The sequence below is a fragment of the Plectropomus leopardus genome, chromosome 12 (assembly GCF_008729295.1).
Source record: "Plectropomus leopardus isolate mb chromosome 12, YSFRI_Pleo_2.0, whole genome shotgun sequence".
NCBI lineage: Eukaryota > Metazoa > Chordata > Actinopteri > Perciformes > Serranidae > Plectropomus > Plectropomus leopardus.
Genome location: NC_056474.1, coordinates 6,399,564 through 6,422,043, shown reverse-complemented (window position 1 = coordinate 6,422,043; position 22,480 = coordinate 6,399,564). Strand labels below are relative to the sequence as shown.

General features: G+C 37.9%; 2 protein-coding genes across 3 annotated transcripts; one reads left to right on the top strand and one right to left on the bottom strand.

The window, feature by feature from the left end:
• The first annotated feature begins 1,505 nt into the window (after positions 1–1,505).
• Positions 1,506–22,414, top strand: LOC121951213 (serine/threonine-protein kinase NIM1-like). The gene is made up of 6 exons (XM_042497465.1): positions 1,506–1,575; positions 1,696–1,971; positions 4,047–4,315; positions 5,061–5,478; positions 19,488–19,552; positions 22,394–22,414. Exons 1-6 carry the CDS (start codon positions 1,506–1,508, stop codon positions 22,412–22,414), a joined length of 1,119 nt encoding a protein of 372 aa, XP_042353399.1.
• On the bottom strand, positions 9,379–11,708 carry LOC121951721 (C-C motif chemokine 25-like). 2 transcript variants are annotated; one of them, XM_042498169.1, is made up of 5 exons: positions 11,668–11,708; positions 10,901–10,983; positions 10,502–10,619; positions 10,233–10,350; positions 9,379–9,990 (listed from the first exon to the last, which is right to left on the bottom strand). In XM_042498169.1, the coding sequence occupies exons 2-5, from the start codon at positions 10,962–10,964 to the stop codon at positions 9,967–9,969; spliced, it is 324 nt and encodes a 107-aa protein (XP_042354103.1). In that variant the 5' UTR covers positions 10,965–10,983; positions 11,668–11,708; the 3' UTR covers positions 9,379–9,966. The 2 variants fall into 2 exon arrangements, with proteins under 2 accessions (XP_042354103.1, XP_042354104.1); XM_042498170.1 differs by lacking the exon at positions 11,668–11,708 and having other exon boundaries at positions 9,379–9,987.
• Positions 22,415–22,480: the final 66 nt, after the last annotated feature.

Below are 22,480 nucleotides of genomic sequence, written 5' to 3'. Positions count from 1 at the left end.
ATTTATCCAACCCTGCTCATGCTGAGATGATGACTGAGGTGGTGATGGGATTACACTGAGACGTGCAGCTTATGCATGATGACTCTTACACAAGCAGAGCGTGCAGTCTGGGCAGCAGAGGTTGACGGGAGTGAGGGGGGGACAGACAGTCCATCGGTATGTCAGTGCAGACGGTCTGGCCTGGTGTCTGTCTGGTGTCATGGTCAGTGTCTGGGTCACTGCGTGCCGGTCAGAAGGCCACACTCTCAGACTCTCTGTGATCACGTCGTTTAGTTTTTGGTTGAGGTTGTGAAGGTAGAGTCACATTTTTTTTTGGATTTGGTGGAAAGTTAGAGGAATTTGAATGGCTTTTTGTTGCATGTGCAACACTAACCCATTGAAACCTGAGCAAATCAGCTTGATTTCTTTCAAAAACATCAGGAAGAAAGTAAATGTATGTATTTAATGTTTATTTAAAAGCATATTAATAAAAGTAAGTATAAAATACAAATGTAAATATGCTCGAAGTTAGCAGGATGCTAATTTACATCCATAGTCCCTTGGCAGGTAACCGACAATAGAAATAATGAAAGGAAGAAAAAGGAAAAGAAATTTGAAAAAAAATCACAAGAAATTACCTGTAAATTATTTTTTTTTAAAATGAAGAAAAAACAAACAAAAAAACCCAAAACAACCAAACACAGAAATCAAACACAGAAATGACCAAATGGCCTGGAAAAATGCTATTAAAAAAATTCTAATAATTTTGTAACATAATTTTAAATATGCAATTATGATAAATATAGCTTTTCTTTTTTTCCTAGTTATGTAAAAAATAATTGTCTAAATCTACTATTTTTTTTGCAATTCATGGAATATTTTTTAAGGGTTAAACAAGACATCACCTTTGACAAAAATTAATAAAATTTAAATTATAATGAGTAAATTACAGTAAGTCATTAGTGTCTCAACCAGGGGAAGTGGAAGCACTTTAACCGCAGTTATAACCTTTCCCCAGCTGCTTGACCCCTAACAGTGATGATGGCCATATACATAACACTGCAGAGGTAATCCCATCAGTGTCCTGTTCAAGCATCTGCATCAATCATGCTGCATGTTCGCGTCTGGGGTTTAAAGAAGCCTCAGTAAAGCCGGTCTATTGTCTGTCTGCGTGGGAGGAGTCCAGTACTCTGGGATTACCGAGTGTCATGCAGCAGTCCTGGATTATACAGCAAGAGACAATACTGCAGCACAGAGAGACAGCGGGAGAAAAAGAGCAGTGGTCCCATAAGAGCATCCGGACGATATCTGAGAAACATCATCTTGGGGCGTTTTTCCTGATGCATGCAGGTGCTGGTTTTGAATGATGCTGCTCACCTCATTTACAGCCACTTTTTTTCCCTACAGTTTTTGTTTTGTGGACATTTGTTTTCTCTGTAATTTGCATCCTTTTTTGTTTTAAAATCCTCAGGAAGTCAGATTGAAGAAGAAAGCAAAGTACATTCTGGTGTCTGGGATAAAAAATCATGTATTTGAACAGCAGAAATAACGCTGTCAACACAGAGAGGAGTAAGAGGAACATCAAAGGGAAAACATGTGAGTATGGACACTTCAATAAAATTGCAGGATTTTTTATTTATATATGATGCAGTAAATAATAATTTTAAGCATCTTAAAAAACATTGTTGCATCCCTCGACTCTTTTCTCCTTCTCAGGGACTCACTTGAAGACAGCGCCACGCCAGGAAGAGATCTTCACCCTGATGTCCCCAAAAGTGAAGGAGAATTTGGAGACAAGGGAAAACACAGGAGAGGAGAAGGAGGTGATGCAGCTCACTGCGTATGGGAAGGCCTTTTATGATCTGACTCATTCAGAGAAGGTGATGAATGATCTGGCATTTGGACGGCGGGTGGGGCTTTACGAGCTGAGAGGAGAGATCGGCTCCGGAAACTTCTCCCAGGTCAGACTGGGTATACATGACCTGACCAAAGGTGAGATGCTCTGTGCTTTGTCTTTTTTTTTCTTTTTAACCTCCATTTTCTCAGCTTCATTGATCAGGTAGAGCATGTGGCGGCAGACTGACACCTTAACTATTGTAAGGACAACGTTTAAATTTCTCACAGTTGTATTTTCTGTTGATGCTTAAAAATGATGATTCACATAAACTTACATGAACATACCAGTTCAGTTTGTTTAAAGGCCTCTATTATTCTCTGTTAATGTGCCAGAGTTGTTGCAATGAATCTGTCAAAGTAATAATTAATTTGCCAGAAAAGGACACACCTCTCAAAATGAAACCACAGCAAACACTGCCAATAAAAGTGGGTCATGTTAGTTTGCAGAAAACTGAATATACCTGTAAAATAATGATTTCAGAAACTGCCACTGTACAAACGTTTTGTTCTATTGTGAAATATTAGTAATAAATCACAATTGATGTAAACAATTTTTTATCCTGTAAAGCACTTTAACACTTTAATTAAAATTAGTGGCTATAGAGGGATATGGTAGTGTCCAGTTTGGAGAGTGAGTAGAGAATTGGTGGTTTGCAAAACAAACAAACAAAAAATCCTACTGTAACATAATGTTGTTTGGGGGGTATCTCACTACTGCTTACACACAGCCAATCTTATACAATCACAGCTTCCCTGTGGAAAAAAAAAGAAAAAGAAAATGATTTGAGGCCTCTGCGTACTTTTTAAACTTGACAAGGCTTGTCCTCAGTAAATGTTTTGTTCATTACAATTAACATACTTCATCAAATTAAAGCTTTTAAAGAGACACAATAAATAGTGTGTTTGAAGAATAATGAATAATACCCAACTCACTTATATACAGATATATAACCCATTAAAACAGCATTGTTGTGGAGCTCAAAATGTTACCTCTACTGTTATTTGTCTATGCTCATCGAATAGTTATTAACATTAACTGTAAAATAAGAAACCAAATATCAGTATGTGATTCTTTAACTTTCATAGAGACATAGTTTATTATATACAGACTATAATAGCATAAAATAATTCAAATGGGCAGGTTGTTCTCATGCACTGTCCGTATGTATATCTTAAAAAAATAGTTTGTAACCGATGTAATCAGAAAGGCTTTGGTCACATGACCACTGTGCTGACATTAGTGAAGAATAAAGACAGGAAAGTCCATATAAGGAGGCTGGGGTGGTGGATGGGTCAAACAACACAGGACTTTTCCCCAGGAGAGCGGAGTTTGGAAACGTGTGAAACCAAGTGAACTTTGAGTTATTTTACCGAATGTCATCATCGTGTTTATTTTCCTAAACCTAATGTACCTTACTTAACTTCCCTAAACCTTATTTACACAACTTGCCTAAACTTAACCCACATAACTTACTAAGTGACGTTTTGTTAACGTAACAACGGCCAACAGTGCTTCTTTTCCTAAATCTAACCTATATAACTTTATGTTAAATTCCTGACGTGACAACGGCCAACCATGCTTCTTTTCTGAAAACTAACTTATGTAATTTTGCTTTAAGTTCATAACATGATGAGCCCCAACTGTTTTTCTTTTCCGAGACGTAACCTGCACCACTTAACGTTAAGCACGTAAAGTGACCACTGCATTCATGGGGCACTAGATATCACGCAAACCATTGAATGTGCATTTTTGTAAGACATCATAAGACATGTTGTTTGTGAATACATTGATTTCGAGTTATGGCTTTTAGTCTTTGTACCCAAATACCCAAATATTATCAGTGGCCCCATCTGGCCACCCCTCAGAAACTTCTGGGTCACCCCTGCATGCTGCAAAAGATTCAGAGAAAAATCACGTGACTTGTTATCTGATGCGCATATTAGTTAGAAATTCTTGTCCAGTTTCATTTCATGAGAGACATTTCAGTCTGCTCAAATCAACATGTTACACAATGCATGTGCAGTATGGGTATGTATCATCTGAAATGACCCAGTGTATGGGTAAAACTGTAATTCATGATGAAAAATGAAAAACAGAAAACGTAGAGATAAAGAATAAATTGTGTGTATTCCTTGTGGTCTTACTGCCCATATCTGTCATCGTCTGATAGAAAGAGTTGCAGTAAAAATTCTGGATAAGGTGCGTCTGGACAAGAGATCGCAAGCTCTTTTCGCCTCTGAAATCTCTTGCATGGAGAAGCTGGCTCACCCCAACATAGTGCGCCTGTATGAGGTGCTGGAGACGCTCAAGAGGCTCTACCTGGTGATGGAGTATGCCAGCGGAGGAGAGCTTTTCTCCCGGATCAGCACCAGGGGGCGCCTGTCAGACCTGGAGAGCAAACTCGTGTTTTCACAAATCCTGTCTGCAGTCAAACACATGGTGAGTCAACAGCAAACCTTCAGGTCCGCATTGTGAGATTCTTACTGCTGAACATTGAAACAGCAGAATGTTTTTTAAAGATACGGCATAATTTCAATTACTTTTATTGAATATCTTAGAGTTGTGAATCCAGGCAGTAACACTCAAGAATAACACTTGTTGTGTGATGTTGCATTTAAAGGTTCTCATACCTTAACCCTTTGAAAACTGAGCATATTGACGTGATTTCTGTCAAAAACATGGAAATAAGGCAATGATTAACTTAACAAGAAATGAACAAAAATTAGCAAGAAATCGAGAAATTGAAAGTTACTAAAAAAAATTAACTGAAATTAGCAAAAAGAATAAGTAAAATAGAGAAAAAAATAGAAATTCCCTGGAAAAAAGTGCTAAAATAAATATAATTAATATATACATATTTCTATGACCTAGTTTTAAATGTTGAATTATAATCATCATAAATATCACTTTCTTGATATTTTTTCCTGATTGTATGATAGTTCTTTCATAATGCTCTCTCATTTTCAGGTCATTTTCTTGTCTCCTCTTACCAGTTTTTTGAAGTTTGCTATTTTTTGCAAGCTACTGGTTGCATTTTTCCCCCCTTTTTTTTAATGAGTCAAACCAATGCATCTGGATGCTGCACATGAAAACTTAAGTAGATCGAAGTTTGAAAGGGTTAAATACAATGTGCGGGAGAGCTGATTAACTTTCTAATGCCTCCAATATTTCTCTCTTTTCACAGCATGATAATAACATAGTCCACAGGGACCTGAAGGCTGAGAACATCTTCTACACCAACACATACTGCATTAAAGTGGGTGACTTTGGTTTCAGCACGTCCTGCCGCCCCAATGACGTCCTTCACACGTTCTGTGGCTCTCCACCGTACGCAGCCCCTGAGCTGTTCAAAGAGAAAGGTTACATGGGTCAGTATGCAGATATTTGGGCGCTGGGTATCTTGCTTTATTTCATGGTGACCGCCACTATGCCCTTCAAAGCCACTAACACAAACAGGCTCAGGTCTTGTATCCTGCAGGGCTCCTATACCATTCCTCCTCATGTACCGCGACCATGCGGGGAGATCATAAAGGCCCTCCTGAGGCCGGTTCCTGCGGATCGCTTCACTATAGAGCAGATAATGGACAGCGACTGGATGAGAGGTATTGATTACCCCGAGGCTTACCTAGCTTGTAGCTCTACACCGCACCACCTGGTCGAGCCGTCCCACAGCCTCAGCTCAGATGAAATGAGTGCAAAGGCGGCGCTTGAGGATCTTGGCATCACCAAGGTTCACCTTCTCAACAACAGCCTTGACTTGAGAAGCCCCATTACTGGCGCTTACCGCATTTTGCTGCACCGCATCCAAAAAAGGCGGTCTGTGGAGGCTGTGGGCTACACCCAGATGAACACCAATGACACCGACCAGAACAGACTTGCATGGAGAGCAGGCTCAGATGGCGTGCTAGACAAACGCCACTCTGTGGTTTGTCTCATCATGTAGATTAATCTTTTAAATTATCATTTAATTTTTAGAGTCTTAAATGATCATTTGTATATCAATTACTCACCCCATGTTACCTTGAATGCATGAGAAAAACTTCATTTTTTGTGCATGCCTCCACACTGAGGGAGGGTGGGTGGGAGGGAAATGGGACTTTATAGAAACACAGGACTTTATAGTAGACTGGTGTTCGTGCACCAAAGTCTTTTTGCTTAGTCAAGCTGCTCCTGACCACAGCTTCATACTGAACACACAGACAATTAGGGATTGATACTGTTTATTTCATCGAACTCTTACAATGAGGGCCAATAGAGATATCTCCCGAAATGTGAAACTATTCCTTATTAATTTCTGCTTTTAGCAAGGCTAAGTGAGCAGAATCAGATCTTGAAAAGCTCTCGTGCCATGAAAGCATACTGATGACAAATGCTTTATTTCCATGTCACACTAATGGAAATCTCTGTGAATGAAAGTGTAGACCGCATGGCGCTCTGTGAGCACTTGGCACTCTTTTGTCCACTAACATAACATGCAAAGTTTTTACAGTGTGAGCTGCATTTAAACCAACTGAGCGTGAAGGAAATTTCACATGAGGGCTGACACTCAGAGAGTCCTGAAAATGTACTCGCTGGTACAAAACCTCTAATTAAATTAAGTAAATTAGTAAAGGATTGTTTATTTTTTGGTGCTATATAAAATAATAGATTTCATTAAGTTATAATTTTTCTTCCTTACCTATGTGTTTCAAAGAAAATACACAATCAATATTATACACATAATACTGTGAAAATTCCCAAAAATGTCCTTAAAGATCGTTTATACAAAGACAGATTTGTAGTTAATATCTGAAAGTGATTAAATTAGGTCCTTTTTATTACTTCTTCTGTCTAGTATTTCCTTATATTTCATCCATACCGTATACAGTAGGTTCCCCATATATATAGCAATCTTCTGTCCTATCTAATATGTGTGTGTGTGTGTGTGTGTGTGTGTGTGTGTGTGTGTATTTGCTTACATGTAAAGATCTTAATTTCAATCTTAAGATCAGATAAGAGATTTCTTGAAACTTCAGCTGAATTCAACATTGACCTCTAAAGACCTTTAAGAATGACAAACAGCTCTCTGTATTCATCGATGTTACACAATATTTCTGTCACATTCAACAATTCTTTATTATCCTGCAAATACAGTTTACTTCTCAAGGTGCAAGAACAGTTGACAGTCATGACAGTTTTTTGGGCTTAGATTAAACAGCACAAAGTATTATGGTAAAAAATATAATGTCATTTTCAGTAACTTTGTGGCGTGCGGTGCTTTACGACTGCTTTCATCAGTCTTTTTTTCTTTACCCTCTCCATGCTCTCAGAAGTCATGATTTATAATTTCAACTCTTAACTTGCACGGACTTCTGTTTACATGAATTTTCAAGTTTGTGAAGGTGGCAGAGATACAACGATTACAACAAAAAACAAGTCTGTGCTTTGACTTTACATATTTTCTGTTTTGTTCTTTGCACTCTGTTTCTGCTTAATCATCCCGTTTCCTGTAATTCATTCCACTTGTTTCAGTGTAAAGTGATTTCTTCACACTTTGTTTCCACCCCGTCTCATATTTTCCTCTAATGTTTTCTCCCCCCTTGATAAAAAAAAGGCTAAAATGTCTGATCATGATGTCAACCAGACATTTTTCTCTGCCCCAGCATGCAAAACTAAAGAACGCAGCACATTTGTCAGCACTGTTGTGATTTACACAAGCAGAAATTAAAGACTCAGCACCAAAATCTTTTTCATGCTGCAACCCAATTCTTTGACCTCTGATGGTGGTGCATCTATTAGTCACACTGCAGTTTTTGAATGTCCATCAATATTAAACAGGCTATTATTGTCTCAGTAATTACTATGTATTTGTCAGATTATCTATCACTTTTGCCTTTGGGCAATTTTGGCACACTTTAAAAACAAACTCCTCACCTGCGTGCATGAGGGATTGTCTGCTTTTTAATAGTGATTGCCCTACTTAAAATCTTTCTTTTAACGTCACTCTCTCCACCTTTTATTCATGTGTCCATTAGCTGAGAAGCTGTGCTCATACCTTTCCTTTAATCAACAAACATCAGATAATCAACACACTGAAACGCACAGGCCTGTGCTATCTGATGATGTTGCTATTGAAGTAAACACAGTGTGTAAGATGAAGCCCCCCTGAGTTTGTGGAAGTCATAAATCTCCACAGACAGCGCAGTCAAACATGATGCGTTAGTCATAGTGAGATTTTATCAGCTGCATGTCCCAGCAGTTCTTGTGAATACCCCCAGAGACGTGAGAGTAATGCACAGAGATCAGTGAGTAAATCCAGCACTGTGTCAGATCAGATACTGCTGGTTGTAAATCAGAAAGTTGCACTCTTGTTGAAGTTTTACATTTGTCTGCCTTCGTTCTGCAGATCTTTGCACTACAGTTGCAATCAGAATATTTCAGTCTTGGGATTTTTCAGTTTGTTAGTTGTTTGATCTAATTAGTCTGCATCCTTTGCAAAGAAAATCAACTGCAGTCAAAGTATTAATGGATGTGAAAGTTAAGACAAGATTAGGACATAAGGGACATAGCACCATATTCTGGGCCCTATGCAGCCTCCGTGTATGAGTTCATGAATGTGCTGGTCTTTTTTTACTGCAGTAATCTGCAATAGAAACTGTGGCACTTTTTGTGATGAAGTGTGTGTTATCTTTTTCAACTTTTGTTAAGTTAAATACAGCCAGAATAAAGTAAGTTTAACGATGATAACGTCAAGTGACGAGGGAGAGTTTTATGTTTTAGCAGCCTCATAAAGAAATATTAAAGTGAAGTCATGTGCAGACATATTATAGCTCAACATTTAAACTGTTACTGCTGTATGCCTGTTGTTTACATAGTATTAGACCACACAGTTTGCAGGAGGATTATTTTCCTCGTATAATTTAACTCTTCACAAAATCGTACAAGCAAGGATGGAGTGTCAACTCTCCTTTTTTTCCTCAAATAATGTCCCCTGCAGTGTTGAAGATTGCTTTTAACATGTAATGGGTTGCAGATCACTAATTAAACTGTTAAAAATGTTTAAAAGTAAAACATAAAAATGAAAAATGTCTGGAAATTGGCTCTGCCTAATAAAGGCATTCCTGCACAATGAAAAGAGGCAAACTGACAGAATGAACGTTATATTTTACATAAAACGTCTGACTGAAAAGAATATTTTCAGATGTAACCACTTTATAATGACCTATGTTTATGTTAGTAACTGTAATTTACATTTTTTTTCTCTCAGTAACTGATTACAGTCACATTTAAATTTTAATTTATTGACGCAGTAGAACTTACTTCCAGATGCTGGTTGCCTGTTAAAAGAATAATACAGTATAAAAATTGTTTAAAGGAGCAGTATGTAGGATTTAGTGATGAGATTTCTGCCAATATACACACTGCACCTTTAGATTCAAATAAGTTGGAATAAAGTATAAGCGGCTCAGGAGGAAAACACTATATTAAAACATTTATATAATCATAAACTTTTAGGCACTGAGTGGAAAGTGATAAGCAAGTTTATTGTAGTAATGCTTTTATGGGAACACAATAAAAACTATACAAAAAAAATGTGCGAAACGTCATACATTTAAACTACTTAGAGTTTCTTCTTTTCTTTGACACACATTCCAGACAGACATTTACATTCAGCAGTTTGCATATAAACAAGTATTTGACAGACATTCAGATGCATGAAATACTAAATATTATATATTATTCTCATTTACAATCCATCACCATTAATTAACAGCTTATTGAATATACCTCGTGCCTTGAAAGGTAAGAAAATGGTTATGAATATTCTCATTCAAGCAGCCATGCTATTGAAGGCTTTTATATCTTGTGTGTGGTCAGCATTATCAGCAGTCCAACCCTGCAACAGCAAAGTACTGTTCTGCCCAAACTTTGACCTTAATCTTAGTGCAGAGTGAAAGCGAAAGTAATCATACATGATTTCTTAGCCAGCCTCCTCAATTGGCTTCCAGTAAGACGCCATAAAAACCTCTATAAAAAAGCATGTTGCTTAATGATACGATTTGGCAGATGGAGGTGAGATGAACGGGGGCGACTGTAGCAGGCGGGCACCCTCAGTCTCTGTTTGGCCGTCGCTGCTGTGAGGAGAAAAGAGATTATTTTAAAGATAAAATACTTTCAAAAATCACGTGCCATTTCTGTTGATTCCAGAGTAGCATCAAGTGTTATTTACATGCACAACAATATCTTTTTGAAACTGGTTTTTTTGTACACATTTCAGTGGTTTAAGTGACTGCAAAGGGCATCTGATTGCAGCACATAAAAACTAATGTCAGTTGAGGTTTCAAACGGTTAAAAAATGTCTCCAGTGATCACCCACCTTGTTGGATTTCTTTGGGCCCTTTTTGTTTGTCTTCTCATCAACCTTCTTCATCAGGTTGGTGACCCACCTCTCTCTGGGGTCTGTGCAAAACTCACGGCCCCTCCTCATTGTGAAGCTAGAGGATTATTGATGCAAACAGATGCTTATTTCTAGCAGCAAAACTAATACTAATAGTAAAACTTATATTACAATAAGCAACATTAACAGACAGGTTGAGGCAGTTAAAGTCAGTTTTCAGTGGATGTTCTCTGTGCACGTGTACTTACATTACAGCAGGAATGTTGCAGCCTCCATCTGTCATCTGCCATCTGTACTCCACTGCATGTTTTTGAATGCTCGGGTTCAGTTTTTTCACATATTTCAAGCAGCAGTCGTCATAGGACGCTAAAGAGTTAAAAACCCAGAAAAGTCAGAAATCACCACATTACACCGCTGTACAGTACAATCGATTTTGCATAACATTACATGCAAAACAGTCAAATGAATTAATCAAAAGGTTATTGACACAATCAGAGAATGCAAAAGGTCCTGAGTAAGGTAATAAGTAAACAGTGAGGCCACATCTGCAGGTACTGAGGCAATAAACACGCCTCATTGACCCTGTTTTTATCTTTGCTGTATGTCAGATGTGACACCACTGCAGATGCTCTTTTAGAAGGTCTTACTTTGTGCCAGTGTAAAGTAGAGGCAGGACAGGCTCAGGAAGAAGAACGGCGTGTTGAACCGCATGATGCCGTCTGTTGTAGCTCTGAAAGAAGCCAAGATGGACACAAAGGGTTTCAGTGTTTACCTGCAATCAGCCTTATCACTCCTGTCATTACTGAGCCTCCCACACCTTCATAGGCGAAACCTTGAACCTTGAACAAACATTTCACATCGGCTTTCTTTATGGATGTATTCAAGTGTGTGCAAATATGTTTCTGACAGCTTTGACTTGTTTAACTCTATTAGTCTCAACTGTTTAACAAATCTCTTTCTCTTTGAGTCTCTTTGCATTAAAAGACATTTTGACACCTGTTGAATAAAGTAATCATAGTTCTAAAACATTAATGAATCTTGTCTTTTAAAGTCTTTAAGTAATGATTGATGAAATAATGTCAATGATTTTGATGTGATGATGAAAAGCAAATCCAGATCTGTTTACTGAATCTGTGCTCCACATACAAATATGTTCAATTAATAACATTAACATACCCAGAGATTGCAAAATAGTTTGCTTTTTGGCTAAATCTGACACCTTTACATGATTAGATTTAAATTAAAGAGTGCTTTCATTCCAAAAGTAAAGAGCAACCCCCCCAAAAGTGCTACAAATTGTATAAATGTTATTGAATCTTACCTTTTAGAATACTAACAACCATAACAAAACATTGAAGATCCAGGTTAAAACAGTGCAGTGTCTCTTTTGAAATTAGGATGACAGGTTACTCACCTCTTAAGCTCCTGATCTATTTTCTTGCTCTCTACTTGTGTCTGTGCAGATGAGGCGAGGCACGCTGTCTTATAAAGGACCCGTGGCACTTTGCCGGGATCATATTTCCATAAACGCAACTCACCTTTGCACTTCGACTCATCTTTCTGTCTTTCTTTCCTTCTTTTTTTCTGAGCTGTGTTTGTTCTTTATCAGCATGTTCCCCCAACCCCATTTTGCTGAAAGGGAACTCAAAATACTTGTGATTTAAATAAAAGTGCAGCTGCAGTAGAAAATCTGAGCCTTGAATTTGTCAAGTAGCTAGAAATTCTCAGCACGTGTGTATATCGGGGTCTAAGGTATTATTTCTTTTTGTCTGCATTTAGATTTTAAAAGAGGAATCACATCTTACCATAGAATTAACTCCTGTGTTGCCTGGGGTTGTTGTTTTTGGAGTCTGGCCTGTTAAACTCTTAAAGGTTTTAACATCCCCTCACGCTGACAGTTACATATAAAGAAATACTCAGTCTTCCACAATGACTGTTGAATGAAGGTGTTTGATGTCCTTTTTCTTGCATAACTTGTTCTCAACTTGTATCCAAAAAGTTCTTAGTAAATCCGTGTACTTAAGAACAGCATTAAACACAGAGGTTGGGCAAGAGACTTGGACAATTGAATTTTTGTTCTAGGATGTAACTGTTGAATGTTATCTTCCCCAAATCCTCAGATTCATATAGTCTCAACATCAGTTACTAATATCTTCTTGTCAGTCCAGTCACCAGATGAAAATGTTGGCATCGTATGTTTGTGCAAACAAGGAATAATTATATTTCCATGCAACGTATCAGTATCTCTAAAGTGACGTATTCTATGAGCTGACTTTGTCATCGGGAGATGGAGAGGACGGTGAATGGCTTGTCACCTATTGTGATGCATGCCAGGCTGCAGACCACTGCAGACTATTGTTCAAGGCCAAAAAAAAAAACCCCAACAAACTACCTGTGATGTAGTGAGTCATTGCTGTGTTACTAGCATTTTTAAGCACCCAGCATGTGTCTATGTATAGTGACCTGTCACTATTTTCCCTGTGGGGATAGTGTTGCGAAAAGTGATTGTTTTGTACAAAGACATTGCTGCTTTGCTGCTGATTGCGCCCCTAGAACTTTTTTGTGCCTAAACTAAGATCAGTGCTGTCAAAAATTGTGCTAAATACTCCTGACAAATGTCCAGAGGGACCGAAATGGTAATATAACCAATAAACTGCAGTGTGGCCAGTGTGCGAGATCTTCTGTTCAAGACATTTGATAATTCTAAAAAATAAAGTGTGTGTGTTTTGTGTGTTTGGGTGTTTGAGATATAAACCGTTAAGCGCTTTGGATGAAAGTGCAGTCTAAATGAAGTCCATGTACTGTTCTTTTTTCACAAACTGATCAATTAGGTGGTTGATACTCATACTGTGAGCATCAGAACACAATTCCCTTTTATTATATACAAAAAAAAAATGACCAATAAAAGTTTATTTGTAATATCAAGACCATCAAACTTTTAAATTGCAGATAAAAACAAACGTCTAATTCCAGGCTTGTTGAGAGCAGTCCCTAGACTGTGGCCCCTGAGTATGCACCATAGTTCAACTAGTCCCTTTAAAATGAGGCCCTCGCAACGCAAAAATGATGATTATCACAATTTCAGTCTGTAAATTTCCCGTGAAATCATTTCCAAGCTCCATTTACTAACATGAGGCATATCCATCATGCACACGGAGATGACATCCTGCCTATGGGTGTTATTTTATGGCTGTTTATTTCGCTTTTATGCATTATTTTTATGCTGAGATAATTTGTGTTTACTGTCTGTGGTTAGCTTTTTGAGTGTGACACTGCATATCATTTAGAGAACATTAGTTGATGCACAGTATAGAGGTGAAAGTGTTGCCGTTTCTCATTTACTTTTAATTGTGTTTGGAAATCCCCAACAGATGGCACACAGTATCCGGCCATAAAAGCTGTATCTCAGAATCAATAAAGCTCGCTTGAACTGCCCCTGAAAATCAAACGGACTGCTTTAACCCTCAGAGCTGACGGGAAAGAGGAAGTGTCAATGTTAGTCACTGTATCTTAAAGTCATTAATGCACTTCTATCTAAAATTAATGGCCTATGAGTTAACTGTATGTGTCCAATACCACTATTAAGAACAATATAGAAATTATATAAATGAAGCAATCAGACACTTTTGGTTGCTGTTCGTACACGAACCAAAAAAGTGTGTGGTTGAGGAAATACATTGTGTATTACGTTAATAAAACAACAGTTGATCACCTCAGTCATGCTTGTCGATATTCTCAGCAAAGCTTGACTCTGATGCATGAGACATCCGTTGTTTACAATAAGACATGAAGCATCCATCCTTTAGTCAAATTGTGATCTGACAGTGGGGAAGCTTTGCATTAAAAACACCTGTCAGCACTGCCACATCGCGTGTCCGCCCAAAAATCTCCTGCTGCAGCATTTGCCTCACAGGGATTTTCTGTTGAACGTTGTGTGACAGGTATTAATGAGCCTTGTGTGCCTGAGTGGTCATCGGATAGTGCTGTTCACTCTTTGTACTTTTACTCACATCTAAACACCCAATGAGGCGTTCATGAACCTGCCCCTCTCATTTCCTTTGCCTGCAGGATAATAGTGTTCATTTGTTTACAACACTTCTACTCCAGAGCACACGACTGTGCAATGTGTCGAATACTGAAATAATCTGAATTTTCTCTCTCTTCCCAGTTGCCACCCAGGCATTAAAGCTGTTATGAAATTTAGTTTTCTGCGATTTATTCTCTAATCGCCTCAGTCCCTTTGTGCAATTCTAGTCTTGCTCCTTGCAAGGTGTGTGGGTTCAACAACAATACAAAATGAAATAATGTTTCATGGCAAAACAACACGTAACTTCAACACAATAAAAATATACTTAAGAGTTGGCAGTGGTTATCTCTATTCCTGTTTGCGATTGCATACTCAAAATATCCTGATGGATTAATAGCATTCAATATTTGTCAGGAGATGATGGTCTACTGCCAAAGGTACTTGGACTCAGGCCGTGCAATGATACAGTGTGCTGTCTTCAGCATTCCTTACAGACAATATGATATGTTGTTTTATTATTTCACCGTTGCTATCGTTTTGCACGCATACAAGAAAAGACCTTCAGTGTATGAGAAACTTTACTTCGGCGCATAGAACAAAACAAAAACTGCAGCAGAGACGAGGACAAAGCTGTCTCACGTGCTGTAGACTGTAAAATGATATTGATTTAACACCATTTTACATCCACAAGCAAACTCTGAACTCCCACATGAAAGTCGGTTGTTTGTGGGACCCCTCCACCTCCCCACCATAAAAGGGCACTCGTGCACCTTAGTTGTTACCAACAGCGTTATTACCTGACACTGTTAGTGTTTGATGCACACGGGACCGTTCTTTACTGATGCCATCTGATGCATGTGGATGCACCTGGTGCCGTTTGGCTTTCTGCTAGCATATGATAGCGACCCCACGTCTGTCTGAGCATGTTCTCATCTGATGCTATCCAGCACCGTTCCAGTTGGACAGGGAAGGTGGCTTTTGGTGTCACGTTCGTATGCTGAAAGCACTGACAGAGCGGCACTATTTGATGAGTTTGGAGTGGGAACGGGTATGTGTTTCCCACTGGCTAGCTAATAACCACAGCTCTATATTATACTCATATGGCAGCTAGTGCAGAAGTGTAACGCTCCCCTTCTTTGGGGGGAGTTTTTCCTTAGTTGATGTGAAGGTCTAAGGACAGAGGCATGTCGAATGCTGTAAAGCCCTCTGATAATTGTAATAATGGCCTTTATAAATAAAACTGACATGACTTTACTAGAGCTGGTATTGTTAATAACATCTTGGTTTTCCAGCATGTTAAACTGAAACTAGGTCAACTCAGGTGTGACCTAATTTCCAGCTCTGACCTCCGAGGTAAAAGAAACAACATTACTGACCCAGCTCATCTTGGCTTGCCTGGTCTAGATCTTATTTTGATTCAGTGAAGTGGTGATGTGCTTATACAAACTGAGGAGGCAAGTTTCAACATCCTGAAAGATCATCAGCATCATCAGATTATCTCTAAACCACAAGTCTTAGAATAACTTTTTTAAAAAATCAAAATCTTGTGCCCTTGAAGTGCTTGCACAAAAGGCCTCTCCATCTCAAAGTCCAAGGCTGAATTTTGGTGCCAGGACATCTCTGCTGCTCAAACCTTTTCACCTTTACATGCACATTGCAAGTGAAGTAGAAGAAATCCCTTCTCTGCTTCTCCAAATATACATTTTTTCAAAAGTATTTCCCAAAAGCAGTTTTATTTGGTATATGGGTGGAATGGTGGTGCAGTGGTTAGCACTGTGACTTCACAGCGCTAACCACTGTACCACCAGTTCTGGGTTCAAACCTGGGCTTGGGGTCTTCTGTGTAGAGTTTGCATGTTCTTCCCATGTTTGTGGAAGTTGTTGTATGGTTTTATTTAGGTTCTCTGGCTTCCACTCACAGTCCAGAGACATGCATGTGTTTATGCTGTTTGTCTTAATGTGTCAGACCTGTGATAGTCTTGTGGCCTGTTTGGGGTGCAGCCCGACTTTCACCCGCTGTCAGTTGGAATAGGCTTCATGTCCAGTGCCAACATTTAGTTCCAGGAAGTAGTGTTCCCTTTATGTAACAGTGGTTAAACTAAGGGTGAGGGGGTTGGGGTGGTGGATGGAGGTGTTAAGGACTTTTGTATAGGAGACTGGAGTTCTTGTACTTTCACAGACCTGCAATAATATTGGCCTTTTTATATCTCCACGCTGCAGATAGCCATGGCTAGAAGCATTATAATTCCATGTTTTACAATTGTCCATCCAATTTTTGTGATTGCAATATCTCAAAAAATGTCTCAATGAAATTTCTTCAAATTTGGCACAAATGTACACTTGGACTCAAGAGTTAAGTGATTAGATTTTCGTTGTCAAAGGTCAGGGTCAGTGAAACCTCATCCATCTTATTCTCATGAATGTGATTTCTTTAAGAAGGGAATTTCTTCAAATTTGGCACAAATGTCCAATTAACTGATTAGTTTTAACTGGCCATGGTGACATGTGTTCATCCCATTCTTGTGAACAAAATATCTTAAGTATAAACACGTTTAGGGATTTTTTTTCACATTTGGCACAAACATCTATTTGGACCCTGATAAGATCTTGGTTTTCAAAAGCCAAGGTCACTGTAACCTCTCTAAATTCTCATGAACGTGATATCTCAAGAACAGCTTGAGAAAATGATTCAAATTTGGCGCAAACATACACTTTGACTCAACAAAATTTTGATTCGATTTTGGTGGTCAAAGTCCAAGGTCACTGTCACCTTGCGTCTGTCTAATTCCCATGAACGTAATATCTTGAGAACCCCTTGAATTGAATTTTTCACCTTTGGCATAAATATCTACATGAACTACTTGGTTTTGTTCACTAAGAATAATCCTTGGCACATGTTTAAAAAACTGACATTTTTTCCAATGAAATTCCCCTGGGTTTTATCTTCAGGTGTTAGTTTACAATCACCTTTAAAAAAGAAGTCTCTTACGTAATGGAGTAAGTCTGAGGTGGCCTTATTGCTCTTATAAGCAGCACGTTATTACACACATACTGAACACATCAGGAGCTGTGACCAATTACACCTGAGGCACTTTTTGCACTTACAAAGGGTTTTTTTTCCTTAAGTCTAAATTCTTAGTTGTGTTGTACGTCGCTTTGGATAAAAGCGTCTGCTAAATGAAATTGTAGAATTTTGTCAGGCACAACAAAAATGCACAAACATTTAGCTGGAGTATAATTAGAGTTTAGTCAGAGGTAAGCTCCCTGGCCGGCCACCAATAAAAATGTTGACTTACAGATTTACAGTGGACATTGGATGGCGGCTACGCTGATGGATAAGAAAAGAAATGAAACTGTCATGGCTCGAAGCACAAGCCAAGCTCCCTTGACAGATGGGGGCTTTTGTGGCAAACAGCATAAACACATGCAGTGGCTTGTTTGAGTTGTGCCTGAAGGGAAATTTGAAGTATGATTCTTGCTGAAAACTTTTGGTCGGTATTGTGCAATGAAAACTCTTATGAAATGTGCTCTATTCAGTGCTCAATAACTATAATTGAACTGACAACACAAACAACTGGTGTGTGTTTATGTCTGTGCTTTGTTTGTCCAGTGTTTTCTGCCCAACTCCTGTTTCTATATCTGGTACTGGGTCACTTTCTAATGAAAACATTTCATATATGTTTGTGTAGGAGCTTTTGCTTCAACCCTTCTACTACAGCAAAGAAAATACTTATGAGAGAGAGAGCGACAGAGAGAGGGAGAGAAAGAAAGAGAGCGAGAGAGTGAAAATTAATGTGGTTAATTCTTCACCAGAGAGTAGCTAATCATTGCTTTAATCCCATTATCTCAAGACAACCAAATAATTATCTCTTTATGTCCAAATAACAATGTAATTTCCTATTGTTAGCAGGTTAATTGTCTTGTTATCTCTGGTAAGAGAAAAAAGTCTCCAAGGTTTCTTACAATTACAGAAGATGATTTAGGGAGTTTAGAATAATGAAAATACGATACGGGAAACTATGACAGTAGTCGGATTTAATCAATATTTGTAAAAGTGCATATAGCTGGATTTACAAATGTTGTGACAATTGCAGTCAGCTAAGAACCCACAACCAAGTTAAAGGTCCAGTGTGCATTGTGTTGAATTGCGTTTAATTGAGTTGAGTTGAGTTGTGTGGTGTGGTGTGGTGTTGCATTGTGTTAAGCTGTATTTTGGTGTGTTGGGTTTTGCTGAGTTGTGTGATGTTGTGTTGTGTTGAGTTGCGCTGAATTGCCTTGTTTTGTGTTGTGTCTATATGTGTTTTGGCGAGTTGTGTTGTACTGAAATGTGTTATGTTGTGTTGTTATGTTATGTTGTGTTGTGTTGTGTTGTGTTGTGTTGTATTATGTTATTTAGGGAACATCCGATACAATGATTCACAACACTTGTAAGATATTTCCTGTTGACACCCTTAAAGATATGCTGTCTTGGGTTTAAATATTTGCTCACTGAATAGCTTTGTTGAGGTGTTTGACCCAGAGATGATTCATAAAATCATGTTGACTGTCTTTGGATAATGAAGGCTTACCCCCAGCTTTAATTGTTGTTGCCCTCTGGTGGCGGATAATGGGAACTGCTTCGGCCTTACATGAGAAAAGGACACATGCAAAGCAGCAGATCGTTTCACAACTCAAAGCTGTAAAAACATTCACATGAAAAAAAAAAAGCTGGATTAGACAAACATTTCAGGCAATAACGTCCAGAGAAAACTACCTGAAATATGCCAAACTTTGAATCCATGCTTGCTTTTGTAAATGTGTAAGCATGTGACACTCCTGGGTTTGATCAATGCAGAGTGGCTTTTCTGTGTTTACATCTGTGAGAACCAATCCGCACTGCAGAAGAGCTGATGACTCACAGCATAGTAAATGTAGCCTCCATAAAATGCATGCAATGCATGAAAGCTGGTGTAAACAATGCTTGTTTCAAAACATTCAAAAGGGAGGAAATGTGTTCAAGATGATAGTTAGACCTCAAGGACACAAAGTGTTGTGATGGGAACGCTGACAATTAAAAAAAAAGAAAAGAAAGTCTGTTTAGTGAAATTACTCACTCTTGAATTTCTGCAGACCATTTGCCAAAGTTTAGATGTTTGCCTTGATTGAGATTCTTGTCATTTATTTCCATAATAAACACAGTATTAATCATCATGTCTGTTTTTATCAAAGGCCCAGCTCTCCAGTTCGAACCCATTAACTTTCTCACTCTGAGGAGCGCCACCCTGAATATAAAGGTAAGCATGATGACACACAATCTGAATTCATGAAATGTGAGCGATGCCATGTTTGTTTACCTCCACATTATTGGCAGTCATAGTAAATACCAAAACTTTGTGTATAGTAACACTTCAGAAGAAGAATGTAGAGTGATGATACTATATTTATGGCCCATGGGCTAAATTTGGCCCCTGATAGGGTGTCAGGGGGCCACCCAACATTTTCTAATTCACAAAAGAAATAAAATGATTCACACTGGGAATTGTTTTTGTACTTACATAAAGTGCCAGAATGCATAAGAAAACATCAAAATAGAATTAAAAAATAAGATGTCAGTGAGGGATCTCCCACACCCCGCAACAGAGGTCCTTCTAAACCCCTAATGTCTTACAATCCCAGAATTGTCCAAAAATCCTAGAAAACTCCTAAAATCCGAGAAATGTCCTACAATCCTGGAAATGTCCCAAAATGATAAGAATGTCCTAAAACACGAGAAAAGTCCTAGAATCTGAGAAATGTTCTAAAAAATAAATTTTAAAAAATATGCTATGTCCTATAATCCTATAAATGTCCTAAAATTCTGGACCCATCCTAAAATCCTAGCAGCGTCCTAAAATCCTAAAAACGTACTAAAATCCTGGAAACACATATGCGGCTGCTGCGACTGGCCCCTGACCTCCTGTCATTTTGAAAAATGGCCCCAAGCAAAGCAAGTTGCGTAAATAGAGCTATTGCTGCAACTGGAAACAAGAATAAAAAAATAATAATGTTTCAAGAAAAAAAAAGCATATTCAAGATTAGACTATTCCTCAGTGTGGGAAGAGTTTGTGAAGAAACCAAAGTGAGAGCCATTCGTCTGCAGTTGTGTCCTTTTTACAGTGTATGAATCTATTACTTTATGACTTATCTCTGACTCACCTTTGCTGTTGACTCACCTTCCCTCCTGTCACATCTGACTTGGAGTATTTATCTTTGCTGCAGAAGCTTAAGTTTTTGTTTTTGTCAATAATGTCCTGAAGCGAGGCCTCCAAAAACCTGTTATCCCTCAGGAACCTCTCTGGAGGTTGTTATGCTGTTGTTTCACTCCGGACTTCTTTAATCTTTTTAATGTAGATACTTTTGCTCCTGCGCCTTGAACACCTTGAGTGTCAAATCTCCTCCTGGCAATTTGTCTCATCCCTCAAGGCCTCAGTGACACTTTTTCTTTTTACATGAATCATCGTGACAGCAATGATGATGCCAGCAAAGCTATCTCCATGACAACTCAACATCCACTGGGGATGATCATGAGAAGTTGCCCAGAGTTTTGCTTTTTTCCTGTTAAACTACTTTTTCCAGGGTCATGAGAAAGTCGCCTTATTCACATGTTTATGCAGAGTTCTTGGGCCACTCAGCGCAACCGCATCATCGCTGAAAACACTTTTTTAGGACAAGAAAACCACCAAAAACTCTAAATACTACCTTACTTTAAATTTCTGCTATATTTCTATTCATAAAATGTGTTTCCACGAAAAATAATTTAGAAATTTGCACCTTCAAAGACATCGAGAACCCCTGCATTACTCATATGACATGTTTAGGTAAAATGGAACAATCGTGTTTGTTTGTTTTTTTAATTTAATTTTTATTTATAAATCAATTTATCAGTTTAGTCATTAATGTAATCATCCATGTAACCTGATTGTCAAAAAAAGATTGTCCACCTTTTCTGCCATGCTTTTCCTGTTCTCTCGCTGCCTGTTTTCTGGCACCACACAGTGGACGTTTGTGTTTAACAATTATGGTCAATTCTGGACTTTTGTGGCCTACATGTACTCAAAGCATCATCTTAGATAATTTTTAGGTGACAAAAATATTGCAAAGCATGCATTATTACAGAGTAGCTCAAAATCATTCAAATCAGGAATTTTTGGCAAGTTTTGGCACCTGGTAGCCTAAAAACATGCTTTGTTCTACTTTAGAAAATCGTCCCATTTTAGCTTAATTTTTTTTTGTCCCATTTTACCTGAATGCATGAAGCTCTCATGCAATATCATTTCCTATTAAAAATCTAAATTATTGTAAAATATTTTGATTGTAATTCAAACATTTAATAAAATGCAAAATCCTAGAATCAGCTGATATTGTTATAGACTTACCCTTATTATTTTAGCTGCAGTACTCTTATTACCAAACTAAGAAAATTAACATGGCTTTCCATGCAAGTTGTTGGACCAATAATTTTTGACTCTTTGCCCTGCCCATACTAGTAATCTCAAACCATAGACTGTAAATAAATTTATATAAAAATAAATAACAATATTATGTAAAATATAATATAATAATAAATAATAGTTATTTACAGTCTATGTCTTAAACTAATAAAAGTGATTGTCCAGTGCTTTACATGAAACAATCATGATTATTCCAATTTGGCTTTCTTTCTTTCAAAAACATGGGAAGGAGGCAATGAGCAACAAAAGAAGAAATAACTAAAAAATTTCGGGAAATTTAAAAAAAATAAAATAAATAGAAGAAAATGTGCCAAGTGGAAATTTAATTTTAAAAATAGGAAAAAAAGAGTTAAAACTCCCCCACAAAAAATGAAAAATGTGTTTAAAATTATAATAAATTTGTTACATAACTTGTAATCGTGATAATTAGCCTATGAATATATTTACCTTTGCTTTTTTCCCCTATAAATTCTCCCCTAGCTTTTTTTTTTAAAAGGAAATACTACTTATTTCTTGCAAATTGCGAAACGTTTATTACCAAGTTTTTCTCGTCAAAGGTGTCTGAAGCAACACAAGGAAAGAGAGGTTTGCTCGCGGTTAAACAACCCAAAATGTAAAACCTTATTTTTGTCCCTATTTCTACAGAGGCCTGAGGAGTTGCTGTAATAGTGGTTTAGACCATCCAAGCCAACTTTAAAGTTGTTCTTTGGGTCTGATTGAAACATGTGTTGC